The 20,000-nt window shown below is 45.0% G+C and overlaps 2 protein-coding genes across 2 annotated transcripts in view; one reads left to right on the top strand and one right to left on the bottom strand.

The window, feature by feature from the left end:
• Positions 1-7,497: 7,497 nt before the first annotated feature.
• si:dkey-27j5.5 (dexamethasone-induced Ras-related protein 1) lies at positions 7,498-9,073 on the bottom strand. The gene is made up of 3 exons (XM_036543032.1): positions 8,705-9,073; positions 8,398-8,656; positions 7,498-8,107 (listed from the first exon to the last, which is right to left on the bottom strand). Exons 1-3 carry the CDS (start codon positions 9,071-9,073, stop codon positions 7,578-7,580), a joined length of 1,158 nt encoding a protein of 385 aa, XP_036398925.1. The 3' UTR covers positions 7,498-7,577.
• A 1,716-nt stretch (positions 9,074-10,789) lies between these two features.
• The window catches only part of LOC118787395 (mycbp associated protein), a 24,551-nt gene continuing 15,340 nt past the window's right edge, over positions 10,790-20,000 (top strand). Inside the window, exons 1-8 of the mRNA XM_036542949.1 lie at positions 10,790-10,856; positions 14,773-14,894; positions 15,082-15,244; positions 15,858-15,964; positions 16,471-16,654; positions 17,153-17,268; positions 17,651-17,801; positions 18,181-18,293. Of these exons, the coding sequence (XP_036398842.1) occupies positions 10,790-10,856; positions 14,773-14,894; positions 15,082-15,244; positions 15,858-15,964; positions 16,471-16,654; positions 17,153-17,268; positions 17,651-17,801; positions 18,181-18,293 (1,023 nt within the window). The remainder of the gene's footprint in view (positions 10,857-14,772; positions 14,895-15,081; positions 15,245-15,857; positions 15,965-16,470; positions 16,655-17,152; positions 17,269-17,650; positions 17,802-18,180; positions 18,294-20,000) is intronic.

The raw sequence follows: 20,000 nt of genomic DNA, 5'->3' as shown, positions 1-20,000 counted from the left end.
AGGGTGACTTGGCCAAAAGGACAGCAGAGAACATTAAAACAGTTACATGACATTACATTACAATTCAAACATTACAACATTAAAATATACAAAAACATATCATCAATTAACTGATCCAGACTACAGGAAACATTTATACTTCTCCTGCACAGTATTTTGAAGCAGTCATAGAATGACATATTCAAAAATGAGATTGGGAGAAGGATAAATGTATGGTTTTGTTACAGTGTAGTCCACTTGTAAGAATCATGGCTAATTCTTGTGAGCAGGAGATACTACTTCTATAAGCAATACATTTTCATGGCAGTATTCCCAAATTAAGGGTTTTTTATGTGTATGTTTTTAAGAATGTTTTCCTCTTAATTAATAGAGAAATGTCATTGGCTAAGTTCTTCAGACATGGAGCAATACATGTTTGAAGTATTCTGCATTTTATTTTATGTATTAAATGTCATATATATATTAAATATTATAACAATAATATGACTCACTCTTATTTTAATGTCATTGTTCAAACCCCAGGCTCCTGCAGGATCTTCAATGCGGAAACAATAACTAAACTAAACTTAAACTAAATTACAGCATGAAATCATTGACTTATTTTCATTATTTTTGAAAAGCTACATGATAATTGGCATTGTGGTTCCCTGCCTGTTCACATTAATTTTCATAATGTGACACCTCCTCGGTTCGTAATAGAGCCTTTGCATGTACAGTGGAATGTTTTGTGTCCCATCTGGACTTCTTTCATCGGCTTAAAGACTCCCGGAGGCAGCATTTTTCATTGGCGGAAAGAATCTTTCTTATTCCTGCCATATTTGTGGGCATCCAGACACTTATAAAGACAGCTATATACCGTTTTTTTTTTTCTCTTGAAATATTTTACATTCTATGCTTTGCTAAGACATATACTGTACTCGTGTTGTAATGCCTCATGCACCATTGTACTCCACTGAGCAGTGTATTACAGGATGTACTTGAGCCCACCTTAATTCTTATGAGAGACGTATTTGACTCTTGAAAGCTTTTCAACAGTGTTAGTATATGAATGATTCTATCCCAGCGTTTTTGATCACTATATCCAGCTGATCCTTCATATCGACATTCCTTATAAACAGGATACACTGCACAAGCCATTTTTGGGGGAAAATAGCTGATCACAATGGTCTTTCCAATGCTGTCTGTAAAATCTGTAAGAGCATATTAGTTTCTCTGTTATTATGCATTACTTTAGGGTACCTTCATCTTATTATTACAGTTCCAGCAACTTCCAGGCAAATATTAGAGAGACTTTTCAGACAATAAAGGGAATTGATGACACCTACATAAACCAATTCTATCTACTGGCATAAAAATCATTCTTACAATGTCCTTTTCCGTGTCAGCTGTTTACAGTATCCCTCCTCCTCCCCATCTCCACACTTTTCCCCCTTTTTATGATGTCCAAATAGGGGATCAACACCCTCGGCCTCGTGGCCAGATGCAATCCCTTCATCAGACCCCAAATCGAAGATTAGTACCCCTGTACATCAGCCAGTCAGTCTCTGCGTGCACCTGTAAATACATTCCTCCTGTATGGAAATTCATGTCAACTGAATTTTTATTGCTCCGACCAGATGCCTTCATCCAGCCTTATACGGCTTACATTTTCCGTATATTTTCCCTTTCTTCTGTTGCATGTTTTACTGGAGAAATTCAGGTTGAGCTCTTTGCTTGACAGTACAGAAACTGAAAGCTCAATTTACAATTACAGCTCCAGCTAACCAATCATTAGGCCACACAACCTCTGCTTTCAATTCATCCTCAGAGGTTCGGATTTGTCACAGGGGGGCTTCCGGTACTGCCTGTGTTCCTGTGCATTCCTATATTTTGTTTCAGACCACACCCCTTCAGGGATGATCCAAACAAACAAAGATATTGAAAGACTAGCTGTAGATTAAGCAACAGGTGAAACAGAGGACAGACTGGAATATATTCCACTGCAGTGGATGTGATCATAACAGCTTTGCTCAGAATAGGCAAGCATTTCACAGTACATTCATTTCTATGTTTCACAATATGGAAAGATTACTAAACTTTCAGTCAGACCGAGGTGGAGCTCAGGATTCTAATCTTTTTTTTTTATGCTGAGGTCTGTGGTAGTGTGGGATGCTCACTAACTTTTCACAGATATTTTGAAATGTGAAATTTTGGAAGGCTTTCTTACATTACATCCAGACACAACATATGCAGTTATAACTAATAAACAACGCAGTGTCATAACCTTTTTCACTTTATTGAGGGCACCAGGATGTCTGCTTTCCCCTCGGCTGTTTAATGTGGCTGTAGTTCCTCTTTTTGTTGGCTACTCCAAACTATTCCTGCATAACAGATATTAATATGGGAACACAGAACATAGAATAACAGTACATGCGGATGATCTTATTTCATTTCTAATCTTATTCAGGCCTGAATAAATCCATTACCCTTCTCAGATTTAATTAAGGCATTTGGAGAATGTTTGGGGTACAAAATAAGTAAGACAAAATCGTTTGTTTTTATTCTCTGAGTAACCAAGAATGACTCAAGCCCGTAATAGAAAGCCAAATTCCCAATACAACATAGACGTTCACATATTTGTGAATATAGATTACCTTTGATGTTAATAAATTGCTTTTAATTGCTTATGATCTCATGGTTGAATCAGTAAACAGATCAATACATATATGGATAACAGTGCCATTATTATTGATTGGCAGCATCAAAATATTTTTAAAAATCTTCCATAGATGTACATCAGTTTATCCACTTGTCTGGCAGCATTATTTTCCCTGATCCTATTTACAGACTTATCTGTAAAAAAAGAAAAAAAAAAAAAAAACAGAAATTGCATTTTTGTGCCCGCAGTTGATTCAGGAGTGAGTCAGTCGAGACCACTGTAGCATATAATGACACTTTATGTGTGAAAGATGCACTGTCACTAAGGGTGTGTGGAAAACAAAGTTGCTGGTTTTGCCCTGTTGTTGTTTTGGTGGCCGTGGTGATTCTATTGTCTGGGAGGGAGTGGCTTGCAAAATAAGACCATTATAAATCGGATTGGCCCCCCCCTCATTCTGTTTGCAACACGGTGACTCAGACACGAGAGGCAAGGACAACACAAAGAAGCAACACGGTGAGGATGGAAAAGTACAGTAAAATAAAACTTGCTATTTATGTAGACATATCCACACCTCCGGACGAGCTGTCAGAATCTCCTTTTCCAGACATATTTAAGCACTGTATGCGGTTATGAATGGTTGCTACGGGGGTGTCCAGGAGGTCATTTCCACCTCTGCACTCATTCCTCTTGCATAGATCGAGCATAAAAAAAAAAATTGTTCCGCTGCTGAGAGATGGTGATGAATGCCCCTTCAGTAAACAAGGACAAATTGCTATTCACTCTCTACTTCAGCGAAATCAACAAAAATCCTCTCACAATGGCGAGCTTGAATCTGGGCCAAAGCCAGAGCGTGGCAGAACCTTCACTCCCAGGGGCACAATGAGGTTGCCCATTCTCGTCTCTTGTGAAGGGGCAAAGAAAAATATTGTGAGGCTTTATCATGCTCCCTTCTCTCTCTCTCTCTCTCTCTCTCTCTCTCTCTCTCTCTCTCTCTCTCTCTCTCTCTCTCTCTCTCTCTCTCTCTCTCTCTCTTTCTCTCTCTCAGGTAGTGCACTGACAGACAGAGGTGTGAGGAAAGGATGATGAAAACCTGTCCTTGGTGTTCTGTTCCTAGACTGTAAAGTAAAATTATTATTTCTTATTGATGACCAAAAAGAAGTTTACTTATATACTGATATATGTACTGTTTCCCTATTATATATTTTAAAAAATGAAAACTAATGGTTTAATGCATTCGGTATCTCTATCAGCTAGCTTGTACCTTGTCTGGACAACCATTGAAACCTGGTCATGCAGTGTTTCTAATATTGTTGACTCCTTATGGTTTTTTATTTGTGTTGTACTCTGCCTCACTTGTAAGTCGCTTTGGGTAAAAGCATCTGCCAAATGAATAAATGTAAATGTAAATGTATGTGCTAGTGCTACCATTTTCAAAATACAGTTGCACCCTTCTATAAAAAACCTCAGCATTTTGCCTTAGCAGATAAACACTTTTAATGTAGCACACAATTGCTGCTCCCCCCCCCCCCCCCCCCCCCCCCATCAGTGCTGTCGTAAATTGCTGTGCTTTTTAAATTGTGCTTTGTAAATTGTTTCTTGTTGCCACCTTTACCCTGACGCTCATTGCGCCGTTTGAAGTTGTTGAAGTTTGCCGTTTGAAGGTGTATCGTATTAGGTGCCCTATACGCTGTAGTTGTACAAATCTGATAGTATTGTGTACTCAAACAGACCCTGCTCTCAGCTGAGAACTGTCTCATTGTGGAACTGTACATATCCTGTCCCCGTACTGTCGCTATACTTGCTGTATGCACTTTTGTAAGTTGCTTTGGATAAAAGCGTCTGCTAAATAAATAAATGTAAATGTAAATGTAAATGTAAGAACCCACCTCATACAGTATCTATCATTCTGCCCGCACAGCAGTAATGATTTTAACAAGCTCTATCAGCACTGCATATGAATTTTATACAAGTCCAGAGTCTTTCAGTGTAATTTCTGAAGTAATTAAATTAAAGTAGCATTGCAGGAATATGATGAATAGGTGCCACATGTGCCGGAAATGTAGCAGTAATGGTAAGCAGCAGGGCTCGTAACTGAAAGGTTGCCGGTTTGATTCCCTGCTGGGGCACTGCTGCTGTACCCTTGGGCGAGGCACTTAACCCAGAACTGTGTCAGAAAACATGCAGCTGTATGAATGGTTGTTTACATGTAAAAATAGTAACCTGTGTAATGGCTTTGGATTAAAGCGCCCACCCAATGCCAGTTTTGTTTATATGGCAGGGAGGCAGCAAACCCTCACTCACAAAAGACCACCCTCTACATTGATGTGGAATGCACTTTGGCTAAAAGAACTTAGCCTGCGACCAGAAGGTGCACAAGTGGTTAAAATATTAGAAAGTAAGCTAGGCAGACATTTTTTTTCACTATCATATGAGTCATCTGTAATTACCTGTAATGCACAAGAGCTGAAAATTATGCAGGCCTTTGGCTTTCTATCGACAAACTCCCTTCTTACTGGGGCTAGTTGACATTCTACGACTTTTCACAGGCCTGTGCTTGGACCGTGAAGCCTCGCACTCTTACCGATCATGCCAACGCTCCCGACGGATGTTGTTCATTATATATGTAGCCTATTTCAGGTAAGGTTCAAGGGTCCAATTAAAAATCGTCAGCCTGCACAAAAAAATCCGTTATCAGTAGAATACAAGATCCCTTTTAATCCCAATACATACCCTTTTAATCAGTTCTATTTTTACCAACAACAGATAGCCTAAACAACTTAATTTGTTCGCGACCCTGACGTATATGTAATATGCGCCGCGCGCTCTTTCTTTCCCGACAGTGTGTCGAGATCATGGAAATTTCAATATAAAATTTAAAATTTAACTGAAAGCAAATCAATCTTAGTCGTGAATCCATTCCGCGTGGACAGGTTCGTACGCTGCAAGGCTCAGACGCTTTGCTCTTCCTCATTTATTTGCATCACCTTGTCTGTTGTCATCAGCACTTAATTAGTAATTGAACGGGCTCGTGGTGCAAGCGCCTGACCCACCTCAGAATTATGCAGTCCGGAGGTCCTACGCCTTTTCAGACTGACCGAAACAGGACGTCCTGGTCCCGCCCCTGAAAAGTGAGCAGCGGAACGCACAGAGTTGGTTTGTGTATAACTTTACTTCATGAAACAAAGTCTTACACGCTACAGAGGGAAGCTGTCTCCTTCGCGTTTCTCGTCTCACGTGGTTTAGACTGGGGATGTTTACCTCCAGGAGGACTTGCAGGTTCAGTCTTTTATGAGAAAAAATATCCCTCTTTTGTGCTCGAATAAAGGACGCGTGTTGAGTTCTCCCGGTTATAAATGGATGACAAGAGTTATTTTTTGTCATCAAGTTACATTACAGCTTGTGTTATATTGACACTTCTTTTTAATTCACTACCTGGAAAAGATTGCTGTAATGATTTGTTTTCTGTGGTCGCCCCTAGCTCTGTCCAAGTGCTAACCGTGTTCCTCTGCACACCCCATGCCTTTCTTTCGAGAACCTGCCACCCTGCCCCTCCACCCACCACCAAGAAAGTTCGGTTTATAGGCCTCCCTGTTACCGTCCGTCACCACCTTCCACCCGCCTCCTCGGACTATTCCTGGAGTGAGGAACCTGCCCTCATATTGCAAACCGTAGGCAACTACATTAAAGTGTACGGTGTCTAAGTCACTTTTGTTTTTGGAATTCTGTCCTTTGCTCATTGGATCGTACCACCACTGTTGCGCTTTAAGTGCAACCAATTAATAATTCAAGCGCGGAGCATTCATTGCATTTTTTTCATTCATAGCAGTCACCACATTTTCGTTTCCCTGCCCTATACTCGCCGTCCCTAATTAGCGTAGTTTTATTATAAGGAAATTGTATCGCTCTTAATGTAACGAATCATGTATGCGCGGGTTATAACAGCGCAGAGCAAGGGGCTGACGCGTGTTTGAACGTGGTCAGCTGTGGGCACGTGTGTACCGTGTTTCCTGAAACATTACTAAATGCACTTCGTTGTCTTTCATTGTACGTCGCTCTTGATGAGAGCGCCTGCCGAAATTACAAAATGCAAATGTAATATAATGTTATTGTGGCCCTGTGTCAAACATCGCCTACTGCCGTTTCAACATATGATTCAAGTTGAATGATGGGTTCGTTTAACCGGGCTCTCGGGACACAGTACGCCTCCTGCGCTGAATCTCTTATAGAGAGACATCAGAGGTGCATTATGCTAGTTCCTCCGCGTCTGTCAGTCTCCAGGCGTGTTATGCAACAGCAAGCGCTGAGGTCAAATCCTTGACTCAACATCCACCCACACCTTCTTCCTGTTTCCATGAATGGCTTGCATTTACAGCGGTTTCAAAGCAAGGGCGATATGATTTCCTGCGGGGGGCAGATAATAATGTGATTATTATTACTATTATTATTACTATTAATAATAATAATCATAATAATCATAATAATAATAATAATAATAATAATAATAATTAAAGAGATTACTAAAGTAGCTAAGTGTTGTGTTTCTTTACGTGTACTTGAGTTCACAAAGACATTCAAATAAAGCAGAAGGAACCGTTCATTTAAAAAAAATAATTACAGAATCATACAGAAACATACTGAACGCTGCAGGCTGTTTTACTTTAGAAAACCGTAAAATTATATATTTAATTCAGTGTTACATTTATACAATCGGAGTTTGACAACCCATCATTATTTACATATATGTTACAGTTACCTACTGGTCCAGCCAGTAGCAAGTGATTTATTATCTTCACAATTTTAATTAGGTAAGGCAAACGACGATTATATTATTTTGTGTAAATATATAGTTGCTGTGGGAGGTAAAATCTCAACATGTGTTTTTGGTTTTACAAACAATAGGCTACGTATAATTATAAAAGCAAGTCCTTGCAATTCTTCTTCACTGAATCTGGCACTTTTCGAGCGGTGTGCCCCTTTTGCGCGTAGCACTGGGTCCGAGGACTTGGCGGAGATCTGTGCTGAAGCTGGGACGACGAGCCAATGGGTACAAAGCGCCACAGGGAATGTCATGGGTGAGCCCCCTGCTCCCTCTCCCGCCAGTCCGACCCGAGCGCAACGCCTGGTACGAGCGGATGGAGATCTTGCGGTGCTGGGATGGACCGGTCTCGGTAGGCAGTCCGCCTCGTTTTGCAAGGGCTTCGAACACCTCTTCGAGGTTGGTGCTGTCTTTGGCGGAGGTCTCGAAATAGGGGGCCTCCTCCCCGAGCTCTTGACAGACCTCCGCATGACTTATGACTCTCTCCTTCGGGTCCAAGTCCACTTTGTTCGCGCACACTATGGTAGGGACGCGAGCGTTCTCTTTGCACTTGAGAAGTTTACTTTTGGCTGCCACGATCTCTTTACGCAGCGCCCGCACTTCTTCGAAGGAGCCTCTGTCATCCACGCTGAACACCAGGAGAAAGATGTCACCTGCAGAATACAGTAAAAAAAAATCGTTAGAATGATCGTTTGCAAAATACATTTACTCATCCATTCGGATAATTTTTACTGGGATTTGTGCACAACAAAGAACATTTTGACAGTCCCACTCTGTGGATTGCATCTGCAGTTGTATTAAAAATTAATAATACAGATCCAGATTCTGTACCATAGATAATGTGTGTTAGCATACTTTAAGTCATAGTATTAAACATTAAACAAAAGCTAATTCACCCTGTGAGAATGCACTCTCCATAAATGACACGCGATGCACTACACACCTGTTAGGATTGACAATCTGCGTTTTGCGGGGAAGGCTCTCTCCCCAGAAGCGTCCAGGATGTCTATCTGGTAGGTTTCGCCTCGGATATGGTACAGTTTTCTGTGAAAGTCCTCAGACGTGGGCTCGTACCGCTCTTCGAACCCGTCCCGCAGGAACCGTCGGAGGATGGAGGTCTTCCCCACTCTCGGCGCGCCCAGCACCACTATGCGCCTGCAGTTCTGCGGTTTGGTGGAGCACAGTTTGTCCTGGCCCGGCTCCTGCACCAGAGGGCTTGGGCATGTCTGACCGTGCAGCACCAGAGCCGCCAGCTGATCAAGCGGAGACCTCTTGCAAGGGAACCGGTCGGAGGAAGGATGCCGGTTGCCAGCGCTGGATGACCGCACCACCCTTGCCTTCTTCTCCTGAAGTCTCCAGTGCGACGTGGCCATTTTTAAAATCCCCATACCCGCTTTGGATATGGTGGAGACCTTGACTCCAGAAGCTGCCAGATGCTGGGTGGCGTTTTTATACTCCAGGAGAACCTTGGAAGAGCCGCCACACACGGCTCTGCTGCCGGGGAACTGTCCTACGCCGTAAGCGCACCCGCGGTGGACAACTGGGTCCGCGCAAGAGCACGGTGTGTCTGTGGCGCCTTCGACGGTGAAGTTGGCCTGCTTGGCCGTTTTCGCTTCCATCTCTTTTATGGATCGGGTTTGTGATCTGACTTTTCTAAACTGTGCAGGCTGCGAAATGTGCAGTGTACCGCCTCGAGCCCCTAGTCTCTACAGACGCGAGCCTCTTCCAGTGCACTGCTCTCCAGGCACATAACGCATACTGTCTGCTACCACGCGCTGTGAGGCTATATATACCGCCCAGGCACCTCGCGTCATCAGCTGGGTTTTTCAAGGAAGAACTCCGGCGCTGATTGACAGGTCAGCAGAGCTTGTTGTGTTCCTAGACAGAACACAACGTTTTTTGCTGATTCCCCGTAATGGGGCTACTTAATGAATCCATCATGCAGAGCCAAATTTTAAGATGAAAGTTGGATGCGGTTTCAGTCAACAAATACACATTTTACATAACGTGAGAACACTGGGATTTCGTTTACACAGCATGCATTATTGAAAAAAAAAACGTTACAGGTACAGTAATGGGCATTTTAGATGCAGATTTTGTTGCAGTGTCGTACCTATCAATATAATACACGACCTAATTGGAATCGGGAATTCGAGAATTTCAAGCTTTTCACCTCTAATTCACCGTCTCTTTACGTCAAGCGTAACAAAGCACAACTATTTGCTGCAATGATTTGGGTCTCAAACTAATACGTTTGAACAATTAGTCTAAGAAACAGTTTAGGTTAGTATGTGTTCTTTGAGCAAAATGCCCATCACATATTTTTTCCATTCTCTCTTTCCCAAACGAAATAACAAAATGAAATGCATTGGGTGAGTCTTAAATGATATGTTTTAACTGTCATAATCTATCCTGCACATTTATTTCACCTGTTTGGGTGTCGTATGACAATCTGTATGGTTTTCAATTAAACCGAGCATGTGATTCACAATTTCATATTTAAGAAATAGCCTATAGCCTACAGTATTAATTTTCAAATAAAGACAAAAAGCCCAGCTGCAACAAAATTCAGGGCATGCTTAATCATCCTGTTTTTTTTTTCTTCATAAATTGGACATAATTCAGCTTTTACTCTGGGTCCTAGACGAGTTTGTTTGTGAAAGTAAGGCAAGTAAGAAAGTAGAAAGTAGGTTAACAATAATCACTCAAACTTGAGGATACCGCGTAAAGCCTAACTCCCGTTTAAAATCACGGACTTATGTAGTTGACTCATTCTTGCACCATCACACGTAGCCTACAGCAGTTATCTCCTACTCTATTTTAAACACAAAATATTGCATATTTACACAACGGGGTTTGCAGTACTTCCTGTAGGCGTGGGATGCAGCGATAGGTAGCCTATGCTATTCACGGCGTGGGGAATCTGCTGTGGGCGTATTAGTCATAATGTGCCTGGTGTTTTCTAAACGCTTAATTTTTATTTATTTATTTATCAGGGGTTCTGCAGCGAAGACGGTAATTTCCCTGCCCACGTTTATTTTTTTCTGTCGGTGTACGAAACGACATAACTTAAGGCTTACTTGCCTTTAATGTAGCCATAGATGCGGAAGCGTCGTCTCGTTGTCATGGGCACGAGCACGCTAGCGGGAGAGACGCTAACAAATAGTTTCGCGCTGAAAATAAAAGTGACTTTTAAGAGACAACCAAGCCATAAATGAATTAAGACAGATCGTTTGTATGCATATATCTATATAGATATTTATGCACAAAACTAGTTATAAAAGCTTATGTGCATAGCTTGCATTAAGCGCTAGCTAGCTTTGCTGGGTTATAGCATGGATAGTCCCAGTAAATCGACAGGCAAAGCCGCAAAGAAAGAGATGAGACCCCGGACCCCGCAAGGTATGTGTAAAGCTAAACATGCTAACGTAAACAGCATGCAGCCCCAGGTAGAGCGATTCTCAGAGTTCGGTAATACTAGCTACCGTAGTTAGCCAGGAAGCCTACCATAATCACAGTATTTAACCCTGCTAACTAGTTAATGCTATTGTCTTATACTGAGCACACCTGTCCCGACTGTAACTTTGTACCCAGCAGTAGATGTGGCAAACTGGATATGTATACAGACTGATTTCCCAGTCTGTTCTTCGAGAAGACTGAAAACTTTTTTAGGCCGAAAGCGGAGTTAAAGTCATGCGAGGACACCGTCAATCACTGTCCCGAAGTAAACCAGGTTTAAGAGGAAAAATATGGGGTGCATCGTGACCAGTGGCAATGGGGTGTGGTTGCGTTGAGGTCTTTCTGAGCAGCGGTCGGCACTCAAAAGGTCCTTGTGACACACCAGGCATCCCGACCGCAGAACAGTTTGGAAAAAAAACGTGGCTTTTTTAGTGTTAGTCACGCCTCCTGCTCTGGATGGCGATTGTAAATGAACGTTGTTAGTGCACGAATGAACGATGTTAGCGCAGATGCCCGTCTCCGCCTGTCAAATCTGTTTTGATTTCAGCGACTTTTGGGGGTGTAAGGGAAAGTCCCTCGCGGCGCAACCAAGTGCTGGTTTGTATTCTGACAGTAACCGCTTTAGCCTTCGCTGACCGCATGAACGCTCAGAAAGACGTAGAAGAAAGAGGAGCAAAGAAACATCAGAAAAAAAAAACATTTCGTCGCAACCACGCCTGAAAAAGCTAAGAGCCGGGAACACCCCGCAAAGTAATGTCAGGGGTTCTATAACTGCCTGTGAAATGTCATGCTCTCAATGGTAGCTGTATCAGTTTATTACAGGTACATACAGCTTATCTTAATGTTATTTGGGACCCAGGGTTTAGACATGGCCGAGCTGTCCATATGTATGCTACTGCGGTCCAGGTCACAGGAATTTCATGTGTGTTAGTGTGTTCCCCTCATGCCTAGTCATGATCTGACCTTCTGAAATGCACGTTAAACTCAAGCAGTTTCTCTTCTGTGTCATTTTGTTCGGTCTGTGATATAATGGGTTGTTACTGCTTGATGTCACAGAAAGTGGTATAAGCGGTGGCGCTTTGACCAAGGCTGAAGTGTCCTTCTTTGTCTTCATCTTATTATTCTTGTTTTATCGCCTTGCGACTGTGAGTCTCGTGCGTTGGAGCCACGATTCCTGCTCAGACCTGGAAATATCACACATTTGAGGGCGGATTTCTTACCCTTATTCATTTATATGTTTACCTCTGTGCAAAGGTCTACGTGTTATTTCTTTTAAGTTTGCATTGTGAATAGAGTGTGTATGATTCGAACCCTTCAAGAGAAATTCAGTCGATTAAATGATGTAAGATTTGGAAGCAAGCATGCTGTTACATCTGCCCCCAACCCACTCGTGCTTGACACCAAACCTCCACATCCAGTGCCCCCCCCCCCCGGGGCCCAGTATTGCTCTTTGTGGACCTGGAGCTCTCTGTCTTCTTCTACCGCTGGTTCTCATCTTCTGATCTTCTCATGAGTGGCACCTTCTGGATCATCGGGGGTGAATTTGGATCATCAATGATCAAGCTGTTTCTCATACCTGAATCTGCCTCCAATGTCATTGCAATTCATGAATTATTACAAACAAAAAGTTCATGAATTATTCACTTTTTGTTTGACTCAGTCAGCACCTGTTCTCGATTCTTGGATTATCCAGCAGTTTACCGGACGGAAATCAGAAACACCGGTTTAATAAAGCAGGATGAATCTTCAGGCGGTTGTTTGAAGATTTTCCAGTTCCACTGCCGGAGAAGCGGTGTGGGTGAGGCAGGCGTGAGCTCCAAGGGACAGTTAAGGATTCACGGCTCATTGTTCTGCGGGTTAGATAATCGTGTCTGCCATACGTATGACACACTCCAGACTTGCGTGTGACGGTGGGTGTTCTGCTGTTTTTAAACGCAGACAAACCCAGTTCCTGTTGTAGTAATCTCCTACGCACATCCTCATATATTGAACTCCTTCGGTGCATGCAAGTTATTTTTACTGATCATTATTACATTACATTATTGGCATTTAGCGGATGTTCTTATCCAGAGCAGCTTACATCTGTTTTCACATTTTTATCCATTTATACAGCTGGATATTTACTAAGGCAATTGTAGGTTAAGTACCTTGCCCAAGGGTACAGCAGTAGTGTCCCAGCGGGGAGTCAAACCGGTAACCTTTCGGTTACGAGTCATGCTCCTGAACCACTGTCCCACACTGCTGCCCAACCTAGTCAACCTGAGCAAGTGGTTCAGTGGTCTGTAAGATATGAAGATCAGAGCACAAATCGTAGAGTGCCAGGTACACGGTGCCCTAAATCTACTCTTCTTTAAATTCGCTATTATGTCACCAGTAGCCCTGGGAAGGCACAGTTTATTTCATTGCTCTCACCCAAAACCTACAATACAGTAACGGCCAGGGAATGTTCTGTCCACTGCATGAAGCCTGAGAACTGACTGTGGGATTCATAAACCACAGGACTGCACACAAAGAAAGCGTAATATCGCTGTACACAGGACACAATGACTTTCCAGATCGTGATGCTCCCTTAAAAATAAATAAATAAATAAAACGATGCAAAAAATGGGGGTGGACGTGCAGCAAGGCCATGGTGCTGTGCCGAAGACGCGCTGCTGGCTGTCAGAAAAATATGGCAGGCGGATTGTGAACCCAGTGAAGCCCACCATCTCTACCCTACCAGCATCCTCCCTCAGCCAGCCAAATTAGGGATCCCCTCCCCACACCCAAATCCGCAGGTCAGGGGGTGCAGCTGGAACCTGTCACCACAGGCGGGGGATACCCCTTGTTCTGGGTCACAATGTTTGCGAAGGTTAGACAAAAAACAGGAGAAAAAAGATCGCTGTGTCTCCATGGAAACTACAGGCTGTCTCTGTGACGAGACTCGGAGCGCTCTCTCTCTCTCCCTCTCTCTCTGTCTCTCTCTCTCTCTCTCTCTCTGTTACATAAGTGTCGTGTTCCATCGTGGAGCTGTGGTCAGAGGTGGCTGGTGAATGTGATGAATGTAATGATGTAACAGTATTCATTACCACGCTGCTATTTCATAAATGTCTGCTGGGGGATTGTGCTCAAGTTCATTCATCTTTTTTTTGTCCATTTTTTTTGACCCCAAGACCCTTTGTCATGATTCCAATACCTAGTTTAATCAGACTGTGAAACCTCGTTATTGCTGGGAGCAGGATTTCCAGGCCTGGGTTGCACCTGTGGTGCTGACAGACCTGTAGCTTGTAGCTTCTGCAGAAAATGAATTTATGGGTGCTAGGCTTCCTGTAACTGCAGCGGGGAGTGTATGTGATTCTGCTAGGCCTGTAGCTGCTCAAGGTAGTGAGTGTGTTTCTGCTAGGCCTGTAGATGCTCGTGGTAGTGAGTGTGATTCTGCTAGGCCTGTAGCTGCTCGAGGTAGTGAGTGTGTTTCTGTTAGGCCTGTAGATGCTCGAGGTAGTGAGTCTGATTCTGCTAGGCATGTAGCTGCTCGAGATAGTGAGTGTGTTTCTGCTAGGCCTGTAGCTGCTCGAGGGACTGAGTGTGTTTCTGCTAGGCCTGTAGCTGCTCAAGGTAGTGAGTGTGTTTCTGCTAGGCCTGTAGCTTCCTGTAGCTGCAGTTTTGTCACAGAATCGAATACACTTCAAAGAAGGCTACAGAATTTCATTTTGGTTGAAACTGGGGGAAAGAGCCTGTTGTAGTATTAGTCACAGCTTTTTAACTCTTGCTTGATCAGGTGATTTCTGAAGCAGCTGTCCTTGAAAAGGGCCGTGACTGACCAGATCCCTTTACTGGGGCTGTCTCATTGGGCCACGAGTGATTCTCTGTCACGTTTCAGAGAGGAAGCGCTTGAAGGCCTCAGAGGAGTTCTCCTTTGTCTCCGAGGAGCATTCCCAGAACTCCGCCCTTAAAGGGGAGGACATCCAGGCACTCACTATCCGGCAGGAGGACCTGGAAAAGGTGGGCACCGGAGTTTGTGTGTGTGTGTGCGCGCATGTGTGTGTTTGTGTCCTCTGCATGTTTTTGGCTGTGTTGCATGTATATCTGTCCACCTGTGTATGCCCATGCCAATGTGTGTGGTATGTATGTGTCTATGTTATGTGTGTGGTGGGTGTCTTTCTGCCTGCCTGTCTTGTGGGGTCTGCAGCTGCGGGTGCAGCAGCCTCCCAGCGAGGCCCAGAAGCCCCACACAGTGACCCGGGTTCTGGTGCGGAAGACCCGCCCCGTGGAGGAGGAGCGGAGGACGGTCAAGGTGGTAGTGGCCAGACCCGTCCCTCCGGATGCTGTGGTGCAGCCGCTGGAGTACACAGGTGCGCCACAAGGGGGCCCCACCCCTGATGGATGGGTGGGAAAGTGAGCCTGTATCAGAAAACTGTAATAAAAGCTGAACTAAAATATTAAAGTTTAAAACAATTCGGAGTTTAAAATAATGTAAGAATGGGCGTAATTTCAAAATCCAAAAAGGAGTGTGTTTTGACAACTTCCTACCTTCCACTATTGTTAAAATAAAATTTTAAAAAAATATATGAAATTATACTGAAATGGTGTTTAGTTCAGAGTTGGTAGCCTGGCAGGACGGAAAACCTTGATAAAAAAAGTGTTATGATGGGGAAAATGAAGCCATGAATAATTACTTGCTGTTCAATAAGTTATTAACTGTACAATGCTTTCCTATTCACTGTAGTGATGTGTTGTCTGCTGGCGTGGGTTGACTCAATGGAATAGGTCCCATCTGTTGTCTGGATTAAATGAGTTTCCAATAAACTGTAAATCACTTTGAGAGCCCACATTAAAAAAAAGTGATGAGAAAGTGTGGTCTGGGTTCAATCATGCCTGTCTGAGAGGGGCGGTGAGAGAGGGACACGCCCTCTGTGACAGGGCGTGTCATGTGTATGACAGTGTCATCATGCCCTCACGCTGTAGGTCCCGGTGGGCCTCGCTTTGACGCCCAAGGAATGGTCCTGCCGCACAGCATCCTGGGTAGCCTGGAGGACTTCAAGAGAGAGATGGAGGCCAGGGGCGAAACGGAGGTCAGTCTCTTAGCTTTCCGTTCACCATAGGGAGGGAAAGGATGAAGGGAGCTAGGGAGAGAGAGAGAAAGTGACAGCCTAACATCCACCAGACCTCTCTCTAGCCCTGAGAGAGAGAGAGAGAGTGAGAGAGAGAGAAAGTGACAGCCTAACATCCACCACACCTCTCTCTAGCCCTGAGAGAGAGAGAGAGAGTGAGAGAGAGAGAAAGTGACAGAGAGCCTAACATCCACCAGACCTCTCTCTAGCCCTGAGAGAGAGAGAGAGAGAGAGAAAGTGACAGAGAGCCTAACATCCACCAGACTTCTCTCTAGCCCTGAGAGAGAGAGAGAGAGAGAGTGAGAGAGAGAGAAAGTGACAGCCTAACATCCACCACACCTCTCTCTAGCCCTGAAAAAGAATGAGAGAAAGAATAGGTAAAGGAAGACTCTGTGGGGAGCCTTGTTTCACCACATCTAGCCAAGGAGGAGGTGCTGAGGGGCACGTCGGTATTTTCTCCCACCCAGCTGGTGAATCGAGTGCCGGACCACCAGGGAGTGCGCCCCCCGGTGGCAGTGGAGCAGAGGGGCGAGGAGAAGCCCAGACCTCTGACCCGGGGGCGGCGCGGTCCCCCTGACCTGCAGAGCCACGCCCTGCGGCACTGGGACAACCATATGGCAGAGCGTCGGCGGCAGCAGGACTTCATCTCCCGTGAGTAGCCGGGGTTCCGCTCTGATGTCACAAAGGCACAGAACCTCCCCCGTAGCAGCTGGACAGCTGAGGCTGTCCTCTCTCGCTACAATGGAGGAGGGTCTTTAATTTTCAAAATCTTTTTTTGCTTTTTTGCTTTGTGCTTTTATCCATTTATTTGACTGATAGTCTTATATAGAGCAAATTGCAGGGCTAATGTGGCTTGATTCATTAAAACGCCAATGGCAGTAACAGCAAGAGGCACAAAAGTGGATACAGAAAGACCAAGATTACCACAGAATGGCTTGAAAAGCAGTGAAGAAATAAAAACATAAATGTAAAGCTTTTGTGCAAGAAAACCACCCTTAATTACACAATACTTACATAATACTGAAGTGAACACGGTCGCAGTGACCTAGAAAAGCGACATCACCATAAGTCATTTTGTTTATATGGTGCCAGATTAAGGCAGTGTCTGATGCAAAATCAGTTAGCTGGGCTGTACCCTGTGTACCACAGAGCTGCTCCAGAAGCCGATCGATAGCCTGCTGATGAATCAGTCCAACAGGTTTCGGGAGACCCAGGAACAGAGGGAGCTGATCTCCCGCGGACTCCCTGCGCTGCACTCCGGACAGGTCAGAGACTCGCTGACATCTCCAGCCACAGAGCATGTCCACAGGAAACCAGCCAGAATCTTTTAGACCAGTGTTTCTCAGTCCTACTCCTGGAGCCCCCCTGTCCTACATATCTTCGAAAGACGGAAAACGTGCAGAGCAGGGGGGCCCCAGGAGCAGGATTGAGAATCAGTGATTTAGACCTTTCTTAGCCCCTGTTACTGTCTCATTGTCTGTGTTTCCAGTCATTATTGTTTTTCCCAGCCCCTGTAAACTCTGTGTCCCCGTCTGTTTCTCTGTTTGTTAGTGTTTTTCTCAGTCTGCCTGACTTTGCCTCACTGTGTCTGCGACTCTGTCCCTAACTGTCTGTCTCAGTGCGTGAAGTGTGTGATGTCACACACAGGGTTACCGTGTGGGCAGTGAGTTCTGGAGTGTCCCGCAGCGCATTGGGGACGAGCTCAGCGGGGTCGCCGTGACCCTGACCCACAAGGAGAGGGGCAGCCTTGAGCCCGTCACTCGCATCGGCCATCCTCAGAGCGTACGACAGGAGACAGGTATGCGCGTACCTAGGTACGCTACACCCCTGAGACACATACACATTCTCACAGGTATGCCACAGCCCTGAGACAGAGAGAGACAGGTGTGTATTCATACAGGTGTGCTATAACCCTGAGACAGAGAGAGACAGGTATGTATTCAATCAGGTATGCCACAGCCCTGAGAGAGAGACAGGTACACATTCATACAGCTACACCTTAGCCCTGAGACAGAGAGACAGGTGCACATTCGTACAGGTATACTACAGGCTTGAGACAGAGGCATGAATGCAGCACACCTCCACTCTGCCAGACAGAGATGTATGAACGTGCAGCACGCGTTGTGGGTGTATGTGGATATGGCTGAACCTCGCCTCCTCGTGGTTGTCCTACCCAGGCAACGTGCTTCCCGAAAAGTCGGCCCGCCGGGCCTGGGACAGCAGCCTGTACCTACAGCAGTGCCGCCAGGAGCTCAGAGAGGTTCTGACGGACCTGGACTTCAACCAGCCTGTGAGTGATGACCGATGGGCACCACGTCACACCTTTATGACATCACCCAGGGCAGGTCTGACTCTTATGACATCATACAGTCCATGTCCCATTGTGTCACATCACACAGTTCACAAAGTAAAACTTTGTGAACGTAACGTCCTTCTTTCATAACGTTTTACATTGTATATCCCCATTATATTACACAACACATATTATACTTGCTGAACATAATGTCTTGCTGTCATGGCTACAAGTTGTTCTTTCATAACTTATATCAACATTCATTACATGTTCCACTGTCATTGTGTCATACACTGTACATCCCACTTTAATGACATAATGACTTCTGCTTTCATTGTGCTTTTCACAACATGGAACTTATTAGCACAACTTTCAGAGCCTGCATTGTGTAACCTGTGTATACGGTGGGGTGTAATTATTATTGGTATTTATGATTGATACAGTATAATTTAATGTCCTTTACATTGGCTTTGTAGGGCTGCCATGGTGATTCAGAACTATGACCAGCTCTAGCCTGTGCTCCACGGCAGTGTGGTCACACACACACACACACACACACACACACACACACACACACACAAGCGCCCATGTGCATGAACATGCATGCACAAACACAGGTGTGCACACTCACACATGCGTAACACACACACACACACACGTATGCACGCACAAAAACATAGGCACAGACACCACACACACATGCACCCATGAGCACAAACATGAGTGTGCACACTCACGCACGCGCAGACACACGCACACAACACTCACAGACAGATACATTCACACTCACGTGGTGTACTGTTACAAAAGCACCGTGTCCCTCCATACATTAAAACCTGCTAATAGCTGAGGGGGGTGGGGGGGGGCGTTGTTTAATTGGTAATGGCCCTGCAGGCATGCTCGGACATGCCGCTGTGAACGCAGAGTACTAATGCAGTCATCAGCCGTCAGCCTGGGCACCAGTGTGAGGCCAGCGCAAAGCACACAGCCTCGCCCGGTGTGCCAGGGGCTGGTGGAGCGGCGGCGGCGGGCATGCCTCACGCCAATTACCGCCACTAATTAGCAGGCCTAAGAAAGGAGCGGCCTCATGAAAGAACTGGCGGTCGCCCGTCAGCGCAGAGCGCGGCCACACGCACGCGCACACACACACACACACACACACACACACACACACACACACACACACACACAACCACACAACCGTGCGCTCCTAAGCGCGCTAATGAGCTATTTGCACCTGCATGTTCTGTTCTGCCGAAAACAGATCGGCGGGTGAGGCCTGTTCAGGACTTGGCATGCTCAGAGCGACAGCTTGTCTTGTGCGGGGCTGTACAGACGAGGTGGGGCCGGGGGGGACACGGGGGCCAGGGGGAAAGGAGGACAGGGACGGGGACAGGGTGGACTGTCCGTTCCGATAGGCCTCGTAAGCATTCTCCACACGGCCTTCCCAGAACTGGGCAGGTTCAATTAGGGTGAGCAAGGTACTCATGCTGAAGTGCTGTCGTGAATGTCCAACGCTACAAATGGATGATACGTAAAAATGTGTGTTCCTTCGGATAATCATATCTACAAAATATATTACATATCCACTATGAGTGGGAGCTTCAGTGAGTCAGTGAGTCTGATATCTTTGCTGCATTTTGTCTGGAAGAGTCAATGAGGCATAAGTGTATCTGTTCTGTCAAATGTTGACTTTTGTGAGTT

This window comes from Megalops cyprinoides, chromosome 1 (assembly GCF_013368585.1).
Source record: "Megalops cyprinoides isolate fMegCyp1 chromosome 1, fMegCyp1.pri, whole genome shotgun sequence".
NCBI lineage: Eukaryota > Metazoa > Chordata > Actinopteri > Elopiformes > Megalopidae > Megalops > Megalops cyprinoides.
This window is presented reverse-complemented; position numbering and strand designations above follow the sequence as displayed.